Genomic DNA, 18574 nt, shown 5'->3' on the forward strand with positions numbered 1-18574 from the left:
AGTTGAAATTTATTTTATTCCCAAAATAGAGCTAGCTCATAAAGTGAAGCTGAGCGTCATAGCTCAAAGACTGGGATTCTAGTCAGTAGCGCAGGATTAATTTAGAAGAAATGGTAGACTTCTCAGTCTCCCAGAGCTAAGTATCCAGTGTGGTTAGAGCTTTTTATGATAAGATTTAGCTAAATTTAAAAATACAGATTGTTGCCTGATGTTTTACACTGAGAGGAACCATGCAATTATAAAGTGATTATGAATCTGCAGTTTTAAAAAAAATCTGTTTATCAAAACAATAAGTCATGTCTATTTTTGCCTGAAAATTGTTTCTTAAGACAGCACAATGTCTCTGCCTCAGTTTTCAGGTTTTATTTTGTGATGTGCTTCACGTTCTCTAATAAAAATGAGAGTGCCAAGTGAAAGACAGAAAGCAAAGTAATAAAGCAAAGTTATGTAAACAGTATCTTCTTTTTAGAATATTCCTCAACATAGTGTTTTTACTTTGTGATGCTGAAAAATATTCCAAATTACATTTTCATCTTACATCATCTGGATAAAATGCTAGAAACACTTATTTTTATTTTAGTAGAAGATTCCCATAATTTTGTTTCTGCAAGAGTGAGAGGTATCTCATCTGATTTCACTCTTGTCCCAGACACAAGGCTAGATGTTATATAGCTTACCTGCTGGCTCTGTTTACCATTTCAGAAGAAGTGTCTGTCTCCAATAGTGATGAGGGACACTGGTTCATAGATTTCGTGCTTAGTGGTTTATCTTCAACAGCTCAGTCTGTATGCATTGTCATTTCCCCTAAATTTTTGGAAGCTCAGCTTCTGTCATGTACCTGCTTTCATGTAATTGCAGAAATGTTGGTTGTAAGGAACCTTCCTGGGTCATTTAAGTCCTCCTTGAGTTCAAGGTAGGACTTCTCTAACACTACAGCAGTCAGCCAAGTCTTGGAAACCTCCAGAGATGGAGATTCTGCAACTTGAGTAACCTGTTCCAATGCCTTAATCTCTACATAGCTAAAAGATTTTTTCCAGATGTCCGATTCAAACACTGACAGGATTAAAACTTAATTTACTTGAAAGCATTTATTCTGGTAATTCTGTTTCTCAAAGGGAAATTTTGAATGTTGGAATATAAGGGTTTAGGTGCCATAGTTGAAATTGTTGTTTTGTGATGGTCAATGGCAAAAGTATCTCAACTGCAACAGGTCCAGAATTTTAATGTGTGTTTTTATCAGACTCTTAAGATTATCCTTTCTTACATATTAATCCTCAAAGATTTTTACTATCCTCAGTGTGCTCATGTAGCTGATCTATTTTTTAACCTTTTTTAATATGTTTTTTCACCTGACTGAGATGAGATAACTTTATAAACAGAGAAACTCTGCCACACAGGCTGAAATTTGTGCAGAGTTAGCAAAAGGCTAATTCAATGGGGCACATCTACTTTCAAATTCTTCATTATTGATTGGTTGCACTGCCTTCAAGATATTTAAGGTTAAGACTACTTAGGCATCTCTTGTCCAGTATCTGAACTATTCCTGTAAACTCCAGATGTTTAGAATGAAATTTAAAATTATTTTAATTTCTTTCACACCTAAAATTAGAGTGGTAGGGTTTTTTTCCTACTGTTTTATGCATTGTTCATCAAGAACTATAGATTTCTTTAATAATAGTGCAACCAAGTGTTAACATGTTCAGGTGTTAAACTCAGTGCAATGTGTCATTTGCAGTGTCTTTGGCAATCCACTGGAGAAGAGTTCTTCTTCCTCTGGTTTTTATGAATCAGGTTATGGGTAGATGACAGCCAATAGCTCAGGCAGGAAGAGTATTGAAAATGTACTGAGGAATAAAGGGAGAAGGATTTTTAGAATATTTTCAAAACACTTCATTTTTTTTTCTTGCTGGAAGTGGGACACACAGTTTGTCCAGGCACAGTTTTAACATGAACGTGATTGAGTATCGAAGGAGTCTCTGTAGTCAAGGGCTTTACAGCTTTATTCTTCCAGTAGTTCTGTGCCTGTCATTGCCTTAACTGAAACATATTAATTTTTTCTTCTTGTATTCCTTGTCTTATTACTTGTTACATCCCAAATAAGGTTTCCATTCCCCATCTAGTTCAAAAGAGATTTTGGAAGGGGGGTAATTTTTCAGTTTGAAATGCTAAGATTTATTAATAGCATAGAGTTACAAAACAGAATTCTTGCGGATAGTGTTAAAAAATATCCCCCCAAAATGTGCTTCATGTACTGCTAAAATAGCAGGTGAGTATTTCCCTTTGGGATTGTTACCATTAATCAGTCATTAGTGTTTAAGAATTAAACATGATACTGTAGTTGGCATTCTCCCTGGGCAACTGAATGTGTTCTGTCCTTAAAGTGGATTTAGTTTCCACTGTTCTTTTCCTAGTATCTTAGTTGGCAGCAAAGTAGGCAAGCTGCCATGCCACAGGGCTAGCAGTGAGCATGCTCTTGTGTATTAGATCAGCCTTATTGACTTAAAATAGTTGTTAAAATGTGAAGCTTCTTGAAATGTGAAACTTCTATGTTCAGAATTAGTCCAAGCATGTTGATTGATACTAGTGGCCATTAGAAGTCTGTGGTCGTGGAATTTGTGCCAGAAAACTTGACAAAAGCTATGCCAAGTAAGACAGCTGCTGCTACACATGCCTGGTTTTTAACAGTACTAACTTTTCAACCCATATGTTTAGAGGTTTTTCCACAGGGCGTATTGAGAGTACAGCCTGAACCAGTGCTTAGTGATTAGTGCGCTTGGGAATGCAGGTCTCTTTGATAGTAAAGGAGGAGGGTAGAGGGAGTAAGAAGGAAAAGAACATATTCTGAGAAGTTACCCACCAGTAATCTATTTTAGCCTGTTGGAACTTGCATCCTTGGCGTGGGCGGAGTGTGAGAGATGGGGAGAGACAGCAATTTGGACTGATCCGTGATGTTGTTCTTCTATTCTTCTAAAGGAGGCTTTCACAGAATCTCCCCATCTTTGATTCTTAACTTGTCTGTTGAGTCTTGTCCTTAAATATGCATTTCTGAAAATGAAAGTTGTAAGCAACTAATTTAAATTCTTTGAAGTCAAACACTCAGCTGATCCTAATGTATGTTTTCAGAGTTCAAGTACATGTTTGGAAAAAATGTTTTAGTATACTTATCAAGTCTTACATTTTGGAGATCAGGAAAACCCACTTTGTAAAAAAATCTTTATGAATCTGTACTTTTCACTGTAGTAATTTTAACTTTTTAAAAGTAATTCTTTTTGCAGAAGTTACTTACGTTGAAGTTTCTTCTACAGATAGGTTTTCTTCTATATGGGAAGTAATTAATTTTAGATATGTGTTCAGTATATCAGAAATAAATTTTTTAGTTTGTAGTTGTGAAAAGACATTAGATCATCTGGTCTGATATCATGAGTTAAGCAGACTAAAAAGTTCATCTATTTGTGCTAATGTGCAACTCAACAACCTTATTAAATACAGTAAATAAAGCACAAAACCAAGAAATACATGCAGTCTTAATCTATGAAGGTCAAGAAATAGAGAAAACTTAATTTTCTTCTGTAGTTGTTTCAGTAATTGAATTTACTCAGCTTTACCATGTGTCCACTGCGGGGGTTGTTGTTTTTATACTATTTTCCACTATTACTGAGGATCACAAAATAGCTATAGTATACCAGAGAACAGTTATTTTCAGTATAATCTCAGTAAAATCTGTCTAAACTGTCTTTGGGGGCTGCCCCAGTGGTATCCTGAGACAAAATCCACTAAGCCCACCTAGAAGTCAGATGGACCTCTTTCTAGGGTACATGAATTGGAAGGGTTACCTGAGTAGTTTTCTTTGTCATCAGTTTCACAATTTCCACGTAGTAGGCTGTGAACAGGCTGCTGAATTCCTTATATATCCAACAGATGTATCTACAAGATGTTTTTTGGATGAGGACCCCATATGAGGACCAGAGGTGGATGGTTTTGGGATAATCCTGTGCTTCTGGTCTCTCCTGAAATAACACTGAAGGCTTCATGTCTCACTCTTAGGCTTTATTTTCAAGCTTTAGCACTGGCCACATATTGCCATTAGTAGCTTTGCCAAGCAGGATCACGTTTCTGAAGTACATACCCTGATACAAACATTACTTTTGGTTTGGTACAAGCAAGGCTGTAGTATCAAGCCCTTAATATATCCTTTGTCACCCTTTTTCAGTGTGATTCCTCCCTTATTTGATGAAACAGTGCTACTGATAATAGATGTGAAGGACTGCAGAATTGTCTCTTAGAGTTAGAAAAGCTAAAAATTCTGTGTTAAGAAATTTAGACTTATGAGAAACCCAGACTTCCCACCCAATGGCAAAACTCAATTTACATTTTATGAGATGTCACCCCAAGTGCTTAAATCATGGTGTATTAAGGATTTGTGTGGAGCTAGGAAGCCAATAGTAAAAATTCTTACAGAAAGAAGAGTTTGGTTGCAGAATAGCACCAACTGATATGCTAAACATGTTAATTATGGTCACTGCAGGCACTTCAAGCCAAGCAGAAATGAGGCCAAAGTTTGCATTGTTAATCAGAGACAATTTGTAAGGGAAATAATAACCAGAAGTGTGCTACTGCAAAAATAGCTGATGGAAAAACACAACAGAGAAATACTCAGTCTTGAACAAGTCTTCTGGATACCTTGCTCTGTAGGCTGAATTCCGTTTAAATCTAACTTAATCTTTCATTGTCTCCCATGGATTGTTTACATAAAAAATGAGTTAACTTGAAGGTTAACTGCCAATTGTACTGTGATGTGACATGATAAATTTAGAGATTGGAAATTCAGAGCAAAGGACAACCACTCGCATTCCAAATCCTACTGTCCTTCTAAGTGCAGAGCTTTCAAGCTGCTTAGGAGTGTGGTATGTATGATTATTTTGCTTCTTCCAGGTTTATGACATTTGTTTTATAACTCTAAACATGTGTCTAGAAAATCTGCTGTAGCCTAGGCTTAAGGAAGAGTCAAGCTTATAGAGGGAATGCTGTAACAGGGAAATAGTGATATGATCTCTGCTTTGGAAGTGTGGTGTACTCTTTGTGACAAGGGTATTTGTCTCTGCAAAAGTGTTATTTCTATTACAGAAATCTCAGTGTTTTATAGGTAGCACTTTATGGAGAATGCTACAGTTCAGCTTCTAAAATTCATAGTTTTTCTTTTGCTTCCTCTCATTGACAACAGAATTAAAAGAACATTTTCATGGCATGGGTGCAATACATTATAATTTAGTTTCACAGACTGAGTTTATCTGTTATACAAAAATTGTTTGTATTCTAATACATTTTCTCTTTGCTATAATATAAATAATTGTGGGAGTTTTGAGCACAGCAGTTAATGAGATACAATTAATCTCATAGTCTCTAATAAGGCTTTAAAAAATATTAATGCTATTTGGATATGTAGAGTGTATTTTTTATTCCTAAACACTAAGTTTTCCCTTACAAAAGAGATTAAAATAAATGTTTAAAAGTGGTTTTCTTTTTTTGTCACAAGATAATTATTTTCTTGAACTTTTCCCATATTTAACTCTACAAATAGGATATGTTTGTGAGCCAACGTACACTAAAAGCTACTTGCAGTTAAATTACTAAGTACCTGCTAACAAATGCAGTTGTTACTTCCCACTAGTCTATGACAGTATGCCGAGGGCATTCTTGTCAAATTTAGTTTATTAACCTTGCTGAAAACTAAAGAGCAAATTAACAGATAAATCTCCCTTTTAAAACTGACTGTTTCTTCCTGAGTGCTAGTCTCATTCTTTCTGCATTTAATGTATTCACAGCTGCAGGACAAGTGGTTATGTATGGCAGCCTTAAGTATCTTCAGCTCTCATAAGTTGTAATATTGTAATTAGTGCCTCAAAAGTTCAGGCAATTTATATTATGCCATTTTCTGTCTGGCTACAGTCAAATGGAAAGACTGGATTGTCTGCTCCCTGCCTGGAGAAAGGACATGGGAAGTAAGGGGAGGTTGGCAACATGCTTGTTTTTGTGTCAGTACCCATACCCATGTCAGTGTTACTTGCTGACTGCCTCAGGGCTATCCTAACTTAGATCTAGCTGTTTACATCTACAGTAACTCTTTTCAAGAAGGATTTCTTTCTCTCTTGCTTTGCTAGTTGCACAGTTCCTAGCTTTTACAGCCGATCTAGCCTGAAAATTCCCTAATCTGGCAACAAGATGCATACACTGCTGGCATTTTCTACCATACTGTTTTGCATATGTCTCCTCTGCCTTTCAGGATGTGTGAGTGACTTTATAGCTTTTGGAACACACTTAATGGTTAGATGAGCTAAGATCACTATATGACTGATGGAAGGCAAAGACTTCACATTTCCCATACCGGTAACATCCCAAGGGGTCCTTCAGACATCCCAAGATGGCCTTAGCTGGCATACTTCCTGTCTTTTCTTTCCTCATGGGCATAAGCAGTGCTTTGACTGAGAATAGTCACAGCATGTAGTCCTGGAGGAGGTTTGCAGTAGCTGGTTTTCATAGTAAAGGCAGAGTCTGTCCATGTACGTTAAGTCTCAGACTTTATCCTGTAAAGAGCAGAATAAGGACAAATGGATAACTCAGTTTTGCAGTAATATTTGCACTGCTTTGCACTTTGCCCAGAAATTCCTGTTAGGCATGGTATGCAGGTAGAACATTTGATTAAGCCTGTCTTGTCTTAGACAAACCCACTTTCCACCTTACACCTTGAGTGTAAGGAAATACTTATTTCAGGCAGCTACTCGTGCTTATAAAGTAAGACCCCCCCATACTTCTGTGTGATTTGCAGTTTTGCTCCATAAAGCTGTCGTTCATTCCTTTTTGCCCTAGCTATCTAGCACTCATTTATTTAGCACTCATTTCAGCCATCACCATTTTACCTGAGCAGGAGGCAAGGCTTGAGTTTTTACAGTTCCCATGAATGTGCACACACAGACACACTCTTTTGGCCTGGTATGAGTGAGTATCTCAAACATATAAAACTTCTGACCGGTAGCTAATTTTTTAATGCTCATCTGTAAGACAAACACAATTAGAAATAATAGTAATATAGGATAACCTCCTAATAAGAATTTAACGTAGGAAGAAAAATACTGAATTTTAATTGTTACATGGTGCAGTATATTTTTTCTTTCTTTTCCAAGGCATATTTTAATTCAGTTGTAGAATTTAGAATATCTTAACTTCAGCTAATGTTTTTCTATTAATAAGAGTAATTTTACGTTGTAAGTATTCCAATGAAATATGCTGAATAAATCAGCAGCCATAAAATAAATAATTTTGTATTTTACGTATCAGTTGTAAGAATTAAAAGAGAGGGGTTTCCCTGAATGAGAGCAAGGATTTTGCATCTCGGGATGCAAAGAGAACTAAAATGTTTAGTAAAATGGATATGTGTGCGTAAATAATTCCTAGATATTAACATGTCTGTAGAGTTAATGCACACAGGTGAAAGTATGCAAGATATCAGATGTAGGTGACTGATAGCAAACTCAAACACTGAACATTTGCCCATCTTTTGGGCTCCTCTCTGTATCTGGTAGCATATATGCCTAATTCATCTACTGTGCTTCATGGACACTGTGAACAAGGTCTTGGACTGCAGACCAATGTAGGTTGATAACAATTTGCCCTCCTTGTCTGACAGTAGCCCTTTCACAGTGTTTGCCTTAATTTTTTATGTTCTTGACATGAACATGCACGTTTTGCTACTGATCTCTGTACTTGAGAGACTACTGGCTTTTTTTCCATGGTGTGAGCATGGATTTTTTACATATCAAATTTACTAACAGTAAACATCTCTTTTTTCTGAAATACTGGATGAGAGTACAGTCAAACAAGTTCTATATGTAAAAACTTTAGAGCAAACTTGTGAGTCTTCGAGCAGAGTGCTGTTAGCAATACTGATCTTGGAATTTCTGCATAATCATGTATTAGTTTTGAGATACAAATATGTCAGGGAAGCAAAGATACAGCTTCATCTACCAGCATTTTCCTAATATTTTTCTTCTAATAATACAAGTAATTTTTTTTTTATAATTGCTGTGTGTTGGAAAGTATCAATAGTTTGAGTGTGCTAAACAGTTGGAAACCCCAGTAATGTTTTCAAAACACTTAGGACAAAAAGGACAAAAAAAGTATAATATTTCAGTTTGGATCTGACAAATGTTGTCTCTTTCTTAAGTTGCTGACCAGCAAAGAAGAGAGAAACTGAGAAAGAAGATAGCCAGGTGTGAAGAGGAAATGAGTATGAGTAAAACTGCCTCCCGATCCAGTTCAAGAGAGAGTGGAAGGCTGCTGCCATCCTCTTTTGGAAAGGTAGATGTTTGAATTTTGTTTAGTAGATATCCTAGTCTACTTGCCTCCCATAATAACAGCTGATCACTGCTGTGCAGCAGCTCTAGAGGGAGGACTGGCATATTTCAAGCAGCAGAAAATAATACACAAGGGTCTTCCTGGCATGTGCCCAACACCAAATGCGTATCTCGGCCTTCTGACAAAGATAGCAGGTATCTGGATGAAGAGTGTGTGTGGTAAATTCAGCCTCCAGTTACCCTTGAATTCTCTTGCTTTCATTTCAGCTGAAACTTCCGTGTCCTCTCTGTCAGTCTACAGCTTTCTACCATTTCCTAAGGCAGAACTCTAGTTGCCACTAACCTTCCTAGCAGAAAAATTGAAAATCTGCTGTATTTTTATCTGTGTCCAGAGTCCTGCTTTGGAAATAAATTTTGTATCTAGTAGTACTGCATGCTCAAATTGCAGTTCTTGAAAGGGAAGATAGTACTTAAGCCATCAAAATAAGTGCTTTTCTGTCTATATACACAGGTTCACTTGTTTTGGCTGTCGTTTTATCCAGATAAGTTTAAATATCTGTATAGCTGGAGAGCATTTCCAAACAGTACAGAAAATTCACCATTAGTTTTTCTCTGTGTGACTTGTTTTTGCAGCAGGCAGTTTTGAGTGTGACCTTATTGCAGTGTAGAGAAATAATGTTTTGAAATTTAGTACATGGCTCTTAGTTGTGGATGAAAGTGCAGGCATGCATAAAAAAAGGGAGGAAATATATTTAAAATCCAAATTTTATTTTTCAATAATACTGGCTTTGTCCTTCCATTTTGTGTTCTGCAAACTGGGGGCAAGAGAAATTCCTTAAGTTATTTCATCGCAAAACCAAGTAAAGTGTGCATAAAATCTCTAATTATTACATTAACCACACAAAAAAAAGTATTTTTTTTGCTGTCATGCTTCATTTACCTGTAGTATTTGGGGTTTATTTAATTTTACAAACGCAAAGAGTAATCTTCACTAAAATACTGTTTGCCACTTTGTTGATCAAATATTTGATTGCTGGACTTACAAAACATGTTTCACTGTAGGATAAACAAGAACACTAGTGAGTCAGGAAGAAATTAAAATCTCTGTGTGTGCCTTCTGTTAGAAGGGTAGTCAGTGGGAGTAATTGGTCTGTCATATTCTTATGCTAAAAATGAAGCCCTATTTCAACTTCACTTCATTTGCCAAAATATACATTGATTTCCTATGTGTGTTTATACACCAAGGGAGGATTCTTCTACTTCAATGATTAGATGTCCTATAATGCATTGTGAGGATGACTGAGCCACTCTAATTGTATTTCTCCAGCCTTCAGGGTATATCAATAGGAGACAGCTGGAAAACAAATCCTAAGGATGTCTATTAAAGAATAGCATAATGTAGATTATTTTTCCCAGACTGTTTATATTATCTCAGTCACTTTTGCCATTAGGAAGCAACTGATTATACATCCTGTATTTCTGGAACTGCTTCAAAAATTGTTTTGTTGAATTAGGGTATTCCTGGGTTGGGATGAAACTCAGCACAAACGTGAAGCAGTTAACCTTGCAATACCTTGGGTTGCCAAGGAGGTAGTTGCAAGAGTAGAAAGTGGTTTTATGCTTAATAAGAATCTTACATTACAGGAGGAATGTAAGAAACAGAGACAAGTAGAATTCTCCTGGCTTTGCAGCAGCTGCATTTAATTGTAAGAATACAACAGTTAAAGAAAATATTTTTACAATGCATAATTTCCTGCCTCATAAAATGTAGCTCTTGTAAAATATATATAAATTTAGGAGTAACTTACATATATTTATATACACACACACACATATATATTTATATACTTATATATGTATATAATAATAAAAATCCTGACAAGGTCAATGTCTTACTAGATTACAAGCTAAATAAATGCTAGCTGAGTCCAGTGTATGCATCTGTCTTGCTATTTTCAAAGGGTTTCATGCATTAGCATTGACTTGTTATGGATTCTGGTAAGTCTGATGCTTTTATTTCAGCATTTTCATTTTTCACATTGATGCATTTATTATTATTTAATGCTGCAGTAGAGCACAGAAACTGTTTTCAGTTGAGACTGTGCTTTGTGAATGGTAAAACCAAAGAAAGTAAAAATAATTCCTCTAAACTATATAATGTGTTATACATTTATTCAAATCTCTGAGATTTAATCCATTTATTTTCTTAAGCACTGAGCAAACCATGACACTGAAGAGATATAATGTGTCGTGAACCTGAGCAGCCTGCTCTTTAACTTTCTTGTACAGGGACTTAAATGCACAAGAACAGTGAATTCTTTATCTGTTATATCTAGTGATAAATGAAAGGTTACTGCTATGATATGTAATAAACTGAGATAATTATTTCTGTTGTGGTTACCTGGATTTCCTTAATGACTTTTTAAAATAATCATTCATTTTAATCAAAGAGAGTGTTTTGATCACAGAGATAAAAATATTCCATCTAGAGCTGTGGAATATGAGATATGAGAGATAATTATGCTGTGTCGTTCATTTATCTGCTTTCAGCAGAAAACTAAGTGTGAAGCTAAGGAGCAGACTCATTTTCTATGTCACAATGGGGCAGTCTTTTGCTATGATCGCTAGCAAATAAATTACTTCAAGAACTGTAGTTTCTCTCACAGTCAATAGAGGGGCAGGGAAAGTATAAAATGTCCTGTACTTCTCTGCTGCTCTCTTTCCATGTAGCGTAATAATGATGGTTGACACCATGTGTGAAAGTTAATCAAAATATGATAAAGTACAGATATGGAGGCTGAAAGAGCTGTTAACTTTGTGTGTCTTTGTAAATATGTTATTTTTAAGCGAGTATTTAGAGGCTTCTTTAGACTAAAAAGCTTGAGGATGGGTAAGCAGCACATTTGTGGGTATGCACTCATTTATCTGTCAGCAAATTACTTATATATACTCCTTCTGTAATTAAATACTCTTTAAGTTTCCTCACAAGAGAAAAGGCTGTTTGACACAGTTGGTAGAATAGCACTTCCAGTTGGTGCATAGAATGCCTCTACCATGTAGTCTTTCCAACTGCTGCGAGGGATGGAAAGCTATACCCTAGTAAAATCCCTAGATTTTTAACTTTTCTTTTTCTGTACAAAGCTGATTTGGGTTTCTAAACATTAATCTGAGTGATATAACGGGTCAAACTGCATAAAGCTCAATATGACTTCTCTCTGAAGCAAAAAGACATTAATTGAGCTGGCTGTGAGCAAAATCTGTAATTTGAGCAAGACTTGGTATTTCATATCCCATGGTCAGATATCCTATTAATAGGCTTTTCTGTCTGCTAACAATTTTTTTCAAAGAAAAAAAAAAAGGGTGCTGCCTAGGAGGGTGAATTTCTCTTTTAACCATTTGAATTATGGTTGCCATTGCCTTGGTATCTCAAGATCCCTTTCAGCCTGTTTTTTGAGACTTTTTTTTATTTCTTAAGAATGACAGGTATGACTGTCTGCTTGTGCATATGAAATATAGATTAGGAAACACCATTAACTGTTTTCTAATCTCTCTTACTAATTCTGTATGCTGCACACTTGCATGGCTATGTATGGCTATGCCTACTCAAATGCTTTCTATTTAAAGATTTATTGTACTGTTATGATATTAACAGTCTGAAGATGTATTGTGCTTGAATTAGTTCTGTCAGAATGAGAGATGTAAGTGACTAAGGAAAGCAGAACATTCTGAGCAACAAAGAAAGATGTTATCATCAGGATTCCATACAGATTTCATCTCAGCCTTCATAGCGACAGTCACTTCTCATGCTGGTTGTCTGAATTAAAACATTTCCATATGCACATTCAGTAATACCCCTTATTAATAACACCACAGAATTATATGAAAGTAGGAACATACCACATTATACAATTTAATACCACACACACACAGATGGAAAGAATGCAACAGGAACATAGTTTTGAATGAGAAAAATAATTATTATTGATGCTAGTATGCAGATTGATTGTATTCATACAGGTTTTACTTGTTCATGTATTTGTGTGAATTTTCTCTCTTGCCTTTTTCAGTGCTTAACTGATTATCGAAGTGTGTAGTGAAATGAACAGTTGACATACATGGGGGTTATGAGAGCAGCAACTGTAAAGGCAGCATGTCCCTTACTGCAGGAGAATTTTGCTCTGTCCAGGCAGCAAAAAACAGGCACTCAGCCCACTTATAGCTATGTTAAAGTGACTTATAAATGGAGCTGTCTCAAGTTCAAAGGATCAGATGCTCATTTATTACCAAATTGCAGCTTCTGTGTCTTGACATTGCAGTTCATGAAGTGTCTCTCTGATCTCATCTTATGATGGTAGATGAACTGTTCTATTGGAAGACCTTTTCTTACACATACAAGCTAATTTCAAGACTTAAATTCATCTCAGTGTAATGTCAGTAACCCCAGTGAGAGGTGTCTTTGAACCTTCTTTTATGTGAAAGTAGATTTAGCAAGCTTTCTTTTCAAAGTTTGGGTTTTATAAGGCAGCAGATACCTCAGTGGGTTTTCATTTTCATTTGAGAAACTAAACTTTTAGAAAGTAAAAGTAACTTAGAGAAAAGTCTAGATTCTTTCTCTGTGTTAGTTCTCTCACCCATCAGATGACAGTGATATGCTTTGATCTGATTTTACTTAAATTTTTCCTCCACAGAGTCTGTGAAGACTCAGGGGTCCTTCCTATACAAGCTTGCTGCAATTATTTGTGACTAACAAAATTGAAGGATAAATACGTAGTTTATTAAATCTTTTTAAAGGGGTTATTATTGCTGAAATGCATCATTGAGTAGATTTGTACCTTCCAAAACAAATTTCAGTTGCTTGAATCAATAGAATAGAAACATATATTGGTAAGCAAGGTAAGTGTCAAGATTCCTGACTCCAAATTACAATAGTTATAATTCTTGATGGTGCTAATATCCAAAGCTGTGAGACCTCCATAGAATATTTTTTTTTAATTGTATCTGAAGAAGAGAGCTTTAATATATTTCAGTGTGTTACTGAATATTTGTAGGCACATTTTGTCATCTTTTTTTTCCCTGCTAAACATCTAATGTTTTTATAGATATAGCTTACAGAAGAAAATTAACATACTCACTTACAGTTAACTTGCCTGTACCAACACAGGTGTACAGATAATTTTCTGAAAGCTTGGTGACAAGTCAAAGACAAGCAGCATTCTCTGACACTTCTTAAAATCTTTGAAGTCAGCAGCATAGTTCCTTGTTCCTGATGGTGTTTGTGTATCTGAAGGCTGAACTGCCTGCCTGTTTAGGCAGTAAAGGTTTACCCTGGAGCAAAGGCTTCAAAAGACATTCTTCTTTCTCAGTGCTTGAATGAGTACATCTCAAGATTGACACAAATATGGCTCGGGTTTGCACATCTAGTCACTACCTTAGCTTCTAGGTCTTTTCTACTTACAATACATTTGAGGAGGAAAAAAAAAGAACTGTCCTAAGCTTCCTCATAAATAAGGAATGCTCAAATTTAGAATATTGCCATGTTTAGCATGTTCATTTAACTTGGTTTAGGATCTTCTCAATTGCTTTGAAGAAGAACATGTAGCTTTCGTGAGGTGTAGTTGTGTAATTCGCTAATATAACTTTGTATATTGTTGTTGTTAGTATTAATATTATTTTGTATATTGCAGGCCACCAGTCATCATGTGTTCTACAAATGCTTCTACAATCTGATTTGTATTGCAGCTTCATGAACTGTTTTAATCACTGAGAACAAAAATTATACAAGAAAAATTAAGTTGTTTATAATACATACTGAAGGGTATGGAATTAGCTTTTCAAAACATCTATATAGGTGGATTCTGAAACTTTCCAGTCTTATCTGTTTTCTATAGTGCTGAGCTACCACTGCAAGTATTTTATATGCAAACAATCACACTGGTAAGCCTTATTATACTGCTTGCTAGCACAGACATTTGTTTGGCATTGTTACCGCATGTTATCAGTTCAGCATTTAATTATGCTGTAGTAGTAAAACAAAGTTGGCTCACATGAGACACCATCAAGAAGGGCTTTTTTTGGCTCAGCTAACTAAAAAAAAACAAACCTCTTTGCATCATGCATCAGCAACTATGGACCTTTCAGGGTATTTGAATGGCATAGATAGATCTTACTGATGTGAGAGAAAATTGCTGTGTGGAATTGTTGTGAAGGAGATACCTGGTATGACAACAGTGTGAGCTGTGACTTAATTTTGATCGTAAACTATCTGCATTTTTTAACATTCCTCTAAATAGCACTTACAACATGCCACAAAGTACATGTTCCTAATCTTAAGTTTTCAATTAAAATATTAAGTAGTTTCAAAAGGGAAGTAATGGAATAGTGTAGATTCAAAGCAATAACAGTAGCAGTGTTATGAGGAAATGCAGCATTTATGCATTAAGAGACATATTGCTTAGAACTTTTAAGAACATCTTCCTTTAGGATTTGAATGATAGAACTGTAAATCTGTGTAAATTTACAAGCTATACCATGATTTACATAGGCTAATATACTATATGATTTATTTTTAGTTTACTAGTGATATATTGCTATCCTATACTATATATTAGTAGGTTACAATGCCATGAATTTTTAACAAATATATAAGGATTTCCAAGTTTGGTTGGTTGGTGCTTTTCCTTCCTCACCTCCTCCAGTAGAAGACTTCAAAAGTCTTACAGCAAGTATTGCTTATCTTGCAGAATTCCTACACATACTTTATTTTACAGTTGGTCTTGCCACTTCAGTTGGCATTCAGTCCATTGTCTCTTACTGGTGGGGAAAGTCATACATCCAAACTTCCACCTACATATTGATAATACAATTCTTTGCAACAAGTTCTTGAGGATTTTCTCCAGGTTTATACTGTGCTCAGGCAATGAAGCACCACTGGAAATCCACAGAATCCATGGTCTCTCAAAATATTTTCTGCATCAATTAGTTACAAGATCAGGATGGGCTGCTGGGTGAATCTGCAACTTAACTGGCAGTTAGGGGTGTTTGTCATAAATAAATGCATGTCATAGTGTATGTTTAAGTCATATCATACTAGATCCACTCTTTCTCAGGATTTCTATAGGGGAGCTATTATTTTAGTGATTTCAGTGATGCAATGCTTCTACTGAATAATTTTTACTTGTTTGATAAAGGTATAATTAGAGATGAATGGAACACATGGAAATCAACTTCCCTTTGTCCCTTATTTCACTAGAGAGCATTATGGCCAATACAGGTCTTTCCTTATCTTTCTGTTCTTTGTTCAGATGGTAGCAGTATATCAGCAGGTTAATACCTGTGTTAGCCTACATCAACCTAAACTTCAGGTTTGTTAAAAATCTGGTCCTTAACTGCCCTTAGGAATGGAATTTTCTTGTTAGGAAACTTATCTACTTGTATACATTCACTTAAATCTTTCAGCACTTGGTGTTGATGTGGAGTTATATGAATTACCTGAGTGTAAGGAAAGTAAAATAATTATTTTTAGAAGTCTAGCTAGTTTGTTAAAACTGAATTAATTTAGGTTTGTTAGCTATTGGGTTTGAGTTGGGTTTTCTCATTTTATTTTATTGTCATTTTTTAATGTCATTTTACTTTAGCTGTTATTTTGCCTTGTATTATACTGATTACATAGTATGAAAACAAGGTTTTCCAGAATAACACTGTCCTTGGCTTGTCTCCCTCACTGTTTCAGGACCTAGGTGCAAGCACAGTCTCTGGGAGTTGTACTGCTAGGTAGTCTGAGTACACACAGTTGAGTCCTCCCTTCTCCATCATACAATTGTGTATAACAGAACTTGGATTGCGTAAACAGTTACACAGGCGGATGAAATCAGTTAGTTAATACAAAATTTTGTTTGCTGTTAGGCTTCTGGTTTAATCTTCTACTTCTGCAATATGGCTGACCTTGGAGATGGTAAAATGTCATACATACTTTTCACTGACTGACAGAATGTACAGTGGGTGACTCTATTCTAGGTAGCAAAAAAATATACAACAGCTGTCTCGCTATGATACTTCCTAACCTCTCAGACACATTGTAAGACACATTTACTAGTGTACCAGGTATTTTTCTTTGAAGTTACAAATTCTTCAACGTTCTATGACAGAAATAAAATTTCTATTAAATTGTTCTTTGTAATTTGGAAAAAAAAAAAAAGCTGAAGAGGAGGCTTACATCTAGTTGTGTTTCTGTCGTACTTGCCTTTGCCACAGTGTCTTAATGCCATTCAGGAATAATGCTGAATTTTTATGCATAACATGTTTTAATTTTTTTTTTAGAAACCAAAAAAAATAGCATGATCTTTCATAGAATCATAGAATGGTTTGGGTTGGAAGGCACCTTAAAGAGCAGCTAGTTCCAGCCCTGCCGCAGAACACCTTCCATTAGCCCAGGTTGTTCAGAGCTCCAGCCAACCTGGCCTAGAACACTTTCAGGGAGGGAGCATCCACAGCTACCCTGGGAAACCTGTTCCAGGGTCTCAACACCCTCACAGTAGAAAATTTCTTCTTGATGTCTAACCTAAATCTCCCTTCTTCCAATTTAAAGCAATTATCCCTCATCCTATGGTTATTTGCCTTTGTAAAAAGTCCCTCCCCAGCTCTCCTGTAAGGTCCCCTTCAGGTACTGCAAGACTGCTCTAATGTCTCCCTGGAGCCTTCTCTTCTCCAGGCTGAACAGCCCCAACTCTCTCAGCCTGTCTTCATCAGAGGGATGCTCCAGTCCTCTGATCATTTTGTGTCCTTCCTGTGTACTCAATCCAAAAGCTCCATGTCATTCTTATGTTAGTGACTCCAGGTGGGGTCTCACAAGAGTAAGGTAGAGGGGCAGAATCGCCTCCCTCAACCTGCTGGCCTTGCTTCTTTTGATGCAGCCCAGGACACAGCTGGCTTTCTGAGCTGCAAACACAAAGCTGGTAATTTGCAAATGAATCAAATCTTGGTTTCTTTTTCTCTAGAGCTTCTTGGAGGTAGAAGACAAAGATGGTCCCTTCCCCTACGCTCGGCAGGCACAGTACCTATCAAGAGCACTGTCTCCTTATGGCGAGCGTGGTTTGGTTCGCTCCAGTCCAGTCCAACATGCTAGAAAAGATTCTCGGAATCGATCTAATGCATCTAGCTCCAGCTCAAGTGTCAGTACATCAAGTACAGCAAGAACACGCTCTGGACTGTCGTGCCGTTGCTCCACTGGTAGTTCTGGGAGTGTTCATCATTCCCAGAGGTGTCAAGAAAGAAAATCCAAAGTATGCTGTGGGGATCTTCTACATAGGCACTCTGAATTCTTCACTGACAGCCGAAAACCTTTCACTCCACGCACCTTAATATCAGATGCTAAATCTTTCCTGTCAGAGTACAGGTATTACACTCCTGCTCGAAGGAAGAGGAAAAATCACTGCAAACAGCATGTGGAAGCTCAAACGCAGACTGACATGAACAGGTATGGAGATTAAAACTTTCTTTGGAAACTATGGGATTTAGATGTTATTATAACAGAATCTTCATAAAACCAACATGTTTTGCTCTCATTTACAGTTGTGTAAAAGCTGAATAGTTATTCTAGAGATGCCTTAGCAAAATCTAGAACAGAATGTGACTTTTTTCTTTTCACTGGCATATTTTGTCTTCTCTCTGGAGCAACTTGTGTCCTTTACACAAACTGGATAGAAAGTGCCATTAAATCCAAACTGAGAGATCTCACATCTGCTGGGGGTAGCCCTTCCCTCTCTTTTTTCTTTGCTCTCTCTAGTGTATAGTTGTGCTTTTTGTCTTCTGAAGACTGAACCCCTATGGAAGTAGTTCCCCACTGCTGCCCATGTAGTCCCATACTTTCCAATTTGTCAATCAATACATTATGCAAAGATACTTTTTTTTTAAATTCTTGAATGCAGCTCTTCATTAGCGTTTTATCATTTTAGTTTAAATTACTTCAAGTGTATCCTATAGGAAATACTGTATACAAAATTGATGTCCTTCTCTTGCATTGAACATCTTAGCAAATTAAAATCAAACAGTATTGATGTAGCTTTGTTTTTACTGATACTACCTCAGAAAGGGAAATCTTTTCTCTTTTGTGTCCTCAGTGCCTGCATGTCTAGCTCTGGTTTTGTCCTAGAACAAAGTAGCAGTTTCATAAGACATAGCTTCAGCTTAATATTGCAACTGCTGATTTTCTTGCTGTGGGTCTTATATTT

At 36.3% G+C, this 18574-nt stretch overlaps 1 protein-coding gene across 1 annotated transcript in view; it reads left to right on the forward strand.

The window, feature by feature from the left end:
• The window catches only part of SPATA7 (spermatogenesis associated 7), a 40289-nt gene that overhangs the window by 14915 nt on the left and 6800 nt on the right, over window positions 1-18574 (forward strand). The window contains exons 5-6 of the mRNA XM_010003742.1: window positions 8219-8352; window positions 17342-17820. Coding sequence (XP_010002044.1) covers window positions 8219-8352; window positions 17342-17820 — 613 coding nt within the window. The remainder of the gene's footprint in view (window positions 1-8218; window positions 8353-17341; window positions 17821-18574) is intronic.

The sequence above is a fragment of the Chaetura pelagica genome, unplaced genomic scaffold (assembly GCF_000747805.2).
Source record: "Chaetura pelagica isolate M959 unplaced genomic scaffold, ChaPel_1.0 scaffold48, whole genome shotgun sequence".
NCBI classification, from domain to species: domain Eukaryota; kingdom Metazoa; phylum Chordata; class Aves; order Apodiformes; family Apodidae; genus Chaetura; species Chaetura pelagica.